This window comes from Geospiza fortis, unplaced genomic scaffold (assembly GCF_000277835.1).
Source record: "Geospiza fortis unplaced genomic scaffold, GeoFor_1.0 scaffold55, whole genome shotgun sequence".
Taxonomy (NCBI): Eukaryota; Metazoa; Chordata; class Aves; order Passeriformes; family Thraupidae; genus Geospiza; species Geospiza fortis.
In genome coordinates this window covers 8,742,908-8,751,354 of record NW_005054308.1, presented here as the reverse complement: position 1 = coordinate 8,751,354, position 8,447 = coordinate 8,742,908, and the positions used below count along the sequence as shown (strand labels likewise).

Genomic DNA, 8,447 nt, shown 5'->3' with positions numbered 1-8,447 from the left:
TGCTGCAGAAGCTGGGTTAGGCAGATTAGGTACAGTGCCATAGTGGAATGGGGAAAAGAGGGGTGATAGTTGTCTAAACACAGCCAGCTAGCACAGGACAGAGTCTTTAGGGATCATACATCATTAGTTCTGCTGTTTGATTCTAACTTTTCCAATCAGACTTTCCAGTTGCTGGGCTTTTTCTTGCCTTGCTGTATCTGTCTATGGTGCCATCCTGTAAGCTGTCAAAATTAATTATCATTAAGAAGAAATGGCAAGGATTTATATTGCATATAGCATTAAAATTGCTTATGGTGTCACCCTGCATTATGCAGAAGCACTGACTATATTCCTGCTTATTAACTAAACCACTGGAGTCTGAAATTTTTCTTCCAGTTCATTTCTTCTCCAATTTTTAAGTTTTGTTACAATAGAGGAGAAGCAGTCCTTTTCCTTGAAGTTGAGTTTATTCCTACATCAGATTGTTATATTTCTCCTATTTGTAGCCAGACAGCTCTGGGCTGGCCTGTGGCTCTGAACCCCAGCAGCAGCAGGACAGTGCCACCACGTGGCCCTGTGCTGAGGGGACTGCAGGGGTGCCACAGCACAGCCCGGCCTCCAAGGGGGAGCTGCAGTCAACTTATATCTTGGAAAGAAGCAATAAAATCCACTCATCTTTTTCGTTTATTGGAAGACTTAATGGCAGTGTAGAAATTCTAGCATTTTCATTAAACCAGTCCAAATTTGCTTTAAAACCAACTTGCACAGTTAACAGGACAACGGGAGAGCTCATCACAGTAATTTTAACCTTTTCTTTTTGTTTCTTTTCCTCTCTCTCCTGGCAGTATTGCCGAATGCTGTAGCACTCCATACTCACTGCTGGGTTTGGTCTTCACAGTCTCTTTTGTTGCTCTGGGAGTTCTGACTCTCTGCAAGTTTTACCTGCAGGGTTACCGAGCGTTCATGAACGATCCTGCTATGAACAGGTGAGTGCCTCCTTGTGCCTAGGATCTGAAAAGAAACAGATAGAAAGGGGATTTATATAAAAATACAGGGGTGGCTGTATCTGACTCTTGATTTTTGACAGATGCCAGTTTGTGTGTGCATTGAAAAGATTTGAGGTAAAAATATTTATCACAGACTTCTTGGGAACATGGTTCATTTCTGCACAAATTCAGGGCTGTTACTTGGGATTTGCAATCACTTCTATTTTCATGAGTCACTGAAAAATTTTCACATGCTTGCATAATATAAACACTTTGTATTTTCATTTCCTCATGTCCCCTCTAATCATGTATGAAACATTACTACTCTGTGAGATTTAAAACACAGCATTGTATGGATTGCTTGTAAATTGTTATGGGAAATAGCCAAAATGCTTTTTCTCAGGCTTGTCTCAACTTGTCTAATATGAAATTGGGATCCTGACACTGCCTTTCCCGTTACTCCAGCCCATAACTCTCTGTAGAGACTTGAGACCATTTGCAAAAGAATGTTTTACATTTTGGATTCCAAGATGTGAAAGCAAAATTGGTATAAATTGGGGCTGCATAAGAGTAACCTATATAAGAACATCTTTTGGTGAAGTGTGTACATTATTGCATCAAATAGTTATGGTGATCCTCAGAGGGATTAAAGTCACTCTGAGGTTCCAAGACACAAAGGAGTGGATAGGTTTAGGTACAAGGGGAATAAACTGAAAAATGGCAAAATTGGTAACTTGCCTAAATTGGGTCCTTAAAATGCTTTGTGCTGGGTGGTGTCCGAGCTGGATGTAGCCCAAATGCTGCTTGTCAGGAGCAAAATCTGCTGGTTCATAAGCCGAGCGCTTCAGCATTTCTGAAAACATCCCTCCCTGCTTAAAGCCTTCCAAGGGACGCCAGTGAAACCTAAAACCAGTGGCATATGAAAGGTTGTGAAAGAAGCAGGCAGTTTATTTCCTGGTGTTTCTAGATGTGCTTTTGAACCAGCATTGACACAGAGATGTGATTGTTTGGTTTTTGACTGTGTTGATCTGCAGGGGGATGACTGAAGGAGTCACACTCCTGATCCTGGCTGTGCAGACAGGTTTGATTGAGCTCCAAGTTGTGCATCGGGCGTTCCTGCTCAGTATTATTCTTTTCATTGTGGTGGCATCCATCCTTCAGTCCATGCTGGAAATTGCTGATCCCATTGTCTTGGCACTGGGAGCCTCAAGGGACAAGTAAGAGACTGGTTTCCTAAACTGAGAGTTACTCAATGTTCTTTTAGGAGGTGATAAACTAGTAATTGATGGCTTTTAGTACTTGTAAAGTTGCCTTGGTTTTTTTTTTCTGTATGCAGATTTCTTTTCTAGTCCAAGTTCTCTAGTTTTGTGGTTCCAGTTAAGCAAATCCAGGGCTGTGCTCTCCCCACCCACACTCTATTGTGTGGGTTTGCAGAATGGTTTTTCTTAACCTCCTCTGCAGTTGGGTGAGTTTCCCTCTAAAGCAGTGATCCCACACAGCTATTGAGGGTGGGAAGTTTCTAGGAGTGACCTTGTGTTAGATATTGTAAAACCTTTTTTTTTGTGATCCCAAAATGATACGGTTTACTGGCACAAAATAAGAGGTGTAAGGTTTGCCTTAGTGTCCCACATGTTTGGATTGTGTGGGATTGTTCAGCTTCATTTGTGTTTTGAAGAGCTGTATTGGTGCTATGTGGTGTTCTCATATTAATCTGTTCTGTTCTTTGTCAATTGCTTTTGTCTTTTCCCTTTGTGTAACCTGTGAGTGAAGAAATGAACAGAGGAGGTTTGTTTATGTGTAGAGTTTGTTTAGCTTGGAGATGTTCTGTGTGCTGCAAGTTAACTTCCAGGACAGAAACAGAGGGAAAGGGAGTAGAGCCAGGATAGGAGCATCTGCCCAGCTTAAACAAGCAGACTGTGGGGATATTGAGTTTTAACTCTTCTGCCAGCTCTCCCAGGGAGTTCTAAATCAGCAAGAAACAGGATAAATTCCACTTCAGCTCTCTCTTCCTCCCTCACCCACAGACACAAAACTGTAGACCTCAAAGTCACTCTGATGTTCCTTCAGACTGTATTGAATTAATCAGTTTGTGCTGCTGTCCTGTGCCCCCAAATGGTTTGACTTTTTCTGTACTTCATCTCCAGAGCTAAGAGAGGTTGAAATACAACCTGAGGAACAAGTAGGGGTAGTATAGTAAATTACTGGAGATATTCTGAAAGCCTTCACAAATGGGTGGCTGTAAAAAGATTGATGGCGTGTTTAGCTTGGGGAGGAGATTAGGAAGAAGTAGGTGATAGGAGCAGAGTAAGGACTGGCAGAGATGAATGTTCAAGTCCTGCTACATTTCTTCTTTAGTGATCTCTGAATTGGGGAATATTCTTCTAAAGGCATCAGGGTTAAATCTGGTGATGAAAGGAAGTAGCTTTGCCCCACACATATCAGCAAAACCATGAAGAATAATTGCAAGAATTATTTAATTTGGAGACCTCTTGTTTGTTTAGAGAAGTGTCCAAACAGTTACACATTTAATAATTTATTTAATGGACTTCCATCTGTAACATTCAGCATCTCAAGGACTTATTTTGCCCATAATTTTTGTCATTCTATTGAAAACAGCAAAGGTTAGATGTGAGAGAACTTTCCACAGTCGTAGGCATGTGTGCAAGCTGGGAATGAGACTGTGCCCAAGTAAAATAGAAACTCCTTTCAACCAGCTAAAGCCTTGAGCAATTATCTAACGTGCCTACATCCAGCAGTCATTCTATTCTTATTCTGACACTCAAATCTGACTTGAAAAATAAAAACCTATTGTGTTGTTTTGCAGGAGTCTGTGGAAGCACTTCCGAGCAGTCAGCCTCTGTCTGTTCTTACTCGTGTTCCCCGCGTACATGGCCTACATGATTTGTCAGTTTTTCCACATGGATTTCTGGCTGTTGATCATTATCTCCAGCAGTATTCTAACCTCTCTTCAGGTAAGAAATCAGCCTTGTGAAGCCCTGCATTAACTGTGATCCTGTTATTCTAAGGGGGAAAATACATGATGAGAAAAGAACAAGGATGAGAGAAGGGCAGAATTACAAGGGGTGATAAAAAAATCTCTTTCTGTGTCCTGTATCTGAGACTGAGGAGCTCCTGGGTGGGCTGAGAACAGAGGTGAATGGAAGTCTACTTCAAATTGTAAAGCCAAAAGGCTTTTGAGGATGTGTAACAAAGTAAAAAGGTTTTTTCCCAGAGTACTCATTTATGTGTCATTACTTAGCCATAACTCTTTGAAATCAATTTGATGTTTGAAACACAGTAGTGTAAACTAAACAGAGGAAATGTTTCATAAGTATTTGTTATTACTTGGGCTTTTTATTATTAATTTTTTTAATTGCCCCTTAAAATGCTCAGTGCTCTTGTTTAATCAACTCAGCTGTGTTCTGGACTCAGGAAGGTGAAGAAGGGGAAGTGCTTGGGAACAAGCTTAAATACTTTGCAAGAAAGAGCAACTTTTATTTGCCTTGAAGTTCAGCAACAATTCCACTACTTTGGGGCTTGCCCTCTGTCCAGCTTGGGAGCTTTGTGTGGCCAGCACTGACTCAAGCTCCAGTTCAAAAAGCTGAGCTCATGGTCTTGCACTGTGTTACAGGTGCTTGGGACCCTCTTCATTTATGTTCTGTTCATGGTGGAGGAGTTCAGGAAAGAGCCAGTGGAGAACATGGATGATGTGATCTACTACGTGAACGGCACCTACCGGCTGCTGGAGTTCCTGGTGGCTCTGTGTGTGGTGGCCTATGGAGTCTCAGAAACCATCTTTGGAGAGTGGACTGTCATGGGTTCCGTCATCATCTTCATCCACTCCTACTACAACGTGTGGCTGCGGGCCCAGCTGGGCTGGAAGAGTTTCCTCCTTCGCAGGGACGCTGTGAATAAGATAAAATCTCTGCCCGTGGCCACGAAAGAGCAGCTGGAGCAGCACAATGACATCTGTGCCATCTGCTACCAGGTAGGAATGGGAGTGTCAAAGGATTGGCTCAAGTGGAAATACCCCCAGACTAACTTCAGTCTTCAGCTAATAAAATAAGTGCCTTGAATTATGTATAATGAATAAAACTGCACTCAGTAAGTTACTGGAATCACCCAGTTTTCTGCTTTGTGCAAATTGATTTGGAGTGCTGTCACCAAGATAATTCTTAGGAATGAAGAGCTTGGATGTGCTTAAACTGCCTTTTTTGTTTTCTCCAGTTACACAGCAGACTCTGTCTTTAAGCTGCTTTGACACCTCTCATGTTTGGGTTGATCTGGTCTCAAATGTTCCCTTTCTTCATTACTGGAGGGTTTTGTTAGTGAAAGACAAAGTGTTCTTGGTAGCTGATTTGTTACTGTTCTGTAGAAGCAGCTCAGTCTCTACAGACATTGCTGCTTCATGTGCAGTGGCAGTTTTGTAGCAGAAACCTAATTATCAAAAGGTTAAGGGTCTTGCTAACATGAGCCAGCAGATGTAAGGACCTTAGACATTAAGGCTGAAAGTAATATCTTCATCACACTTCCAGCTCCAAAGTGTCTTACTCTTGAATGGAAATTGTAGTTATGTGTGACAGTGAAAGAATCGCCCTGACATTAGTAGTGTGCAGTTAAGAGTGGATTTGGATTGGCTCCAAACTTGATAGAAATTCTTTGAAGAGTAAAACTGCCAGATTGAATGACAGTGTTCAAAACACCAGACTAGTATTATGTAGGTCTCAGCTGGCAGAGTTCATGGTGTCACTTCATTTTTGGTGTTGTTACATGTTGTATCTGTCGTGCTGTTTTGAGTTGCATGATTGTTTCTTGAGCCAACCAGTCCTGTGATTCTCATCCTGAAAAGGTCAGTTTTAATAATAACTTGCAAATAAAGGGGTTTTGCCTCATTTTTAATGCCTGTAATAAAGAAAGCAAGACCTGGCCTGTATTTGAACTGTGTGTGTATCAGAGAATCATTAAGGTTGGAAAAGACTCCAAGATGGAGTCCAGCCTGTGGCTGATCCCCCTGGCACTGAGTGCCACGTCCAGGCCTTCCTTGGACACCTCCATGGACAGTGACTCCACTGCCTCCTCTCCAATGCCTGACAACCTTTTCTGTGAAGAAATTCTTACTGATGCCCAGAACAAACCTCCCCTGCCACAGCTTGAGGCCATTTCCTCTTGTCCTGTCTCTTGATCACTGAGAGAGGAGACTCAGCCTGACCTGGCTGTCCCCTCCTGTCAGAGAGTTATGCAGAACCAGAAGGTCCCCCCTGATCCTCCTTTTTTCAGGCTGAGCCCTCCCAGCTCCCTCAGCTTCTCCTCATATGAAACACTGTGAGTGGGAAGGAAGGAATGTTCCCTTTCTTGTCTGTGGACTGCTTCTGTCTCTTCCATGCCTGATGAACCCATTAGAGGCATGAAGTGAGAGGAGAGGAACAGGATTACAAATAATAATATATTTCTTTTTTTTCCTCTTTTTTTTTTTTGTGTCTTTCAGGATATGAAAACTGCTGTAATCACTCCATGTAGCCATTTTTTTCATGCGGGTTGTCTTAAGAAATGGCTGTACGTGCAAGAAACCTGCCCTCTGTGCCACTGCCAACTGAAGAGCCCTTCACAGCTCCCAGGACTGGGACCAGAGCCAGTGCAGCAGCCAAATCCTAGTGCAGAGCAAAACACCAGGCCTGGAGATGCAGCTGAGCCTGGTGCTGAGTGTGACCAGAGGCCAAGTGTGAAGGACAGCCCGAGCAGGGGCCACGATGGACACGGGAGCCCCGAGGCCTCTGCCCAGCCAGGGGGGTCTCACAGCATGGACAGTGAGAGCAGCCCCTGTGAGGCCAGCCAGGGAGCAGCCTGTGCTGCAGAACTCATTGCAGCCCCAGAGGGGGGCTCTGCTCGAGATCTGAGGGTTTGTGTCCAGCTCTGAGGCTACAGAGGATGACGTGGGAACAAACACATTGCAGAGATCCACGTTTGACTCAGAAGAAAACCAATCCTTCCACAGCTGTGAAAGAAGTGTAGCTGTTAATGCTGGTCAAAATGTAATCTCCCATGCTGATTTTTATGGGCTGCTTGGTAGTGGTAACTCCAGTGAGATGTAGTAGAAATGACTCCAGAAGCTCTCTGAACTGTGGGCATAGGAAGGATGTCTGGGAATAAGTAGCAGTGCTAGAGTGTTTTCAAGATGTAGCTGAGGGGTGAGAGGAGTGAGGGGTCTGTGAGGCGTTGTGGCCAGAGGGACAGGAGGCTGCCTTGGTTGTGGTCAGGGAGAGGAGTTGCACAGAGCCATGTCCCAGCTCCTGAGGGGCGTTAGGGGCCGTGAGCTGCCCGTCTCTGGCAGATGGGCAGCTCTGGTTGCTGACATTTTTTATGGCACGTAAGCAAAAATCAAAGATGTAACAGCAGTGATTGTACCAGGAGGTGGAAGCACTCTTAATACGTCGTGTGTATGCTTTGGGTGTTCTTGGGGCAGTTGCATTTGAATTTATGTAATCTATAGTGACTCTTGACTTTTATGACAGAGTCGTCAATATTTTGATGTATATGAAACTTTTGCTCATAATGGGCACAGTGTGGGCTGCATGAAGTAAACTAAAGCTCTCATGAACACTTTGCCTCTGCAGGAGGAAAGTGGGATGAGTTTTAGGGCACGGATAGAGGCCTTGCAGGACTGTGCTGTGTAATGTTAACCCTTGCAGCTGAATTAAACAGTATTAAACTCTGGCGATATTTGCACTTTGGGAATGAGTACATTATTGTGTATGATCAGACTCCGCAAATGCCACTTTTAAAAGCTGTTAATAGGTTTGCACCTTTTTTTCTTTGACAAGGACATGTCCATACTTAAATTTTTACATTCATCATGGCTTCAAGTAGAACAAGGGACTGGGGTGGGGAAATAGGCGGGAGTAGGGGGCAGGCAATTTTTTTATGTGAATTTTGATATGAAGAGAAATTAGTCACTTATTTATACGATAGGCTTGACTCAAGTGTTTTTCAAAGTTGGTATTCCTAATGTGAAATGTGATACTATTTTATTTTTAGTAGTAAATTTGGATGTAGACTGACAGACATAGCTGAATGTCTTAATAAATTACATTTGAAGATTTTTACACCTGGTTATGTGATTCTTGCACTGAAACTCCACAAGCACGTGTTGAGAGATTTGAGTAACAGCCCTCTGTTTCCCCTGATGAGTGAAACTCCCTGTGCCTGTGTTCTCCCCCATTTCCATTTCAGTGCTCTGTGTCCTGGTGGTACCTCTTGCTCTCCCCTCTTCTTGTCACCAGATCTTGGCCAATGCAGAACTCTTGGCCAATGCACGTTTGCTCCTGGAGGCTGTGACTGCTGCTGCTGAGCCCCAAACAAACCCCAAATCTATTTCTTCCCCCTGACAGGATGGGAGCATCAGTTACACCATCTTCTGCTTCTCTTTCTCAATTTTGTTTTCTTGTCTATTAATCATAAATTTGGGTTTATCATGTGCTTTCACTG

The 8,447-nt window shown here is 43.3% G+C and overlaps 1 protein-coding gene across 1 annotated transcript in view; it reads left to right on the top strand.

Annotated features, from left to right (window-relative positions):
- RNF145 (ring finger protein 145) overlaps nucleotides 1-8,065 on the top strand; it is a 43,793-nt gene extending 35,728 nt beyond the window's left edge. The window contains exons 7-11 of the mRNA XM_005418772.2: nucleotides 825-965; nucleotides 2,000-2,182; nucleotides 3,790-3,937; nucleotides 4,597-4,953; nucleotides 6,451-8,065. Of these exons, the coding sequence (XP_005418829.1) occupies nucleotides 825-965; nucleotides 2,000-2,182; nucleotides 3,790-3,937; nucleotides 4,597-4,953; nucleotides 6,451-6,879 (1,258 nt within the window). The 3' untranslated portion in view covers nucleotides 6,880-8,065. The remainder of the gene's footprint in view (nucleotides 1-824; nucleotides 966-1,999; nucleotides 2,183-3,789; nucleotides 3,938-4,596; nucleotides 4,954-6,450) is intronic.
- The last annotated feature ends 382 nt before the right edge of the window (nucleotides 8,066-8,447 follow it).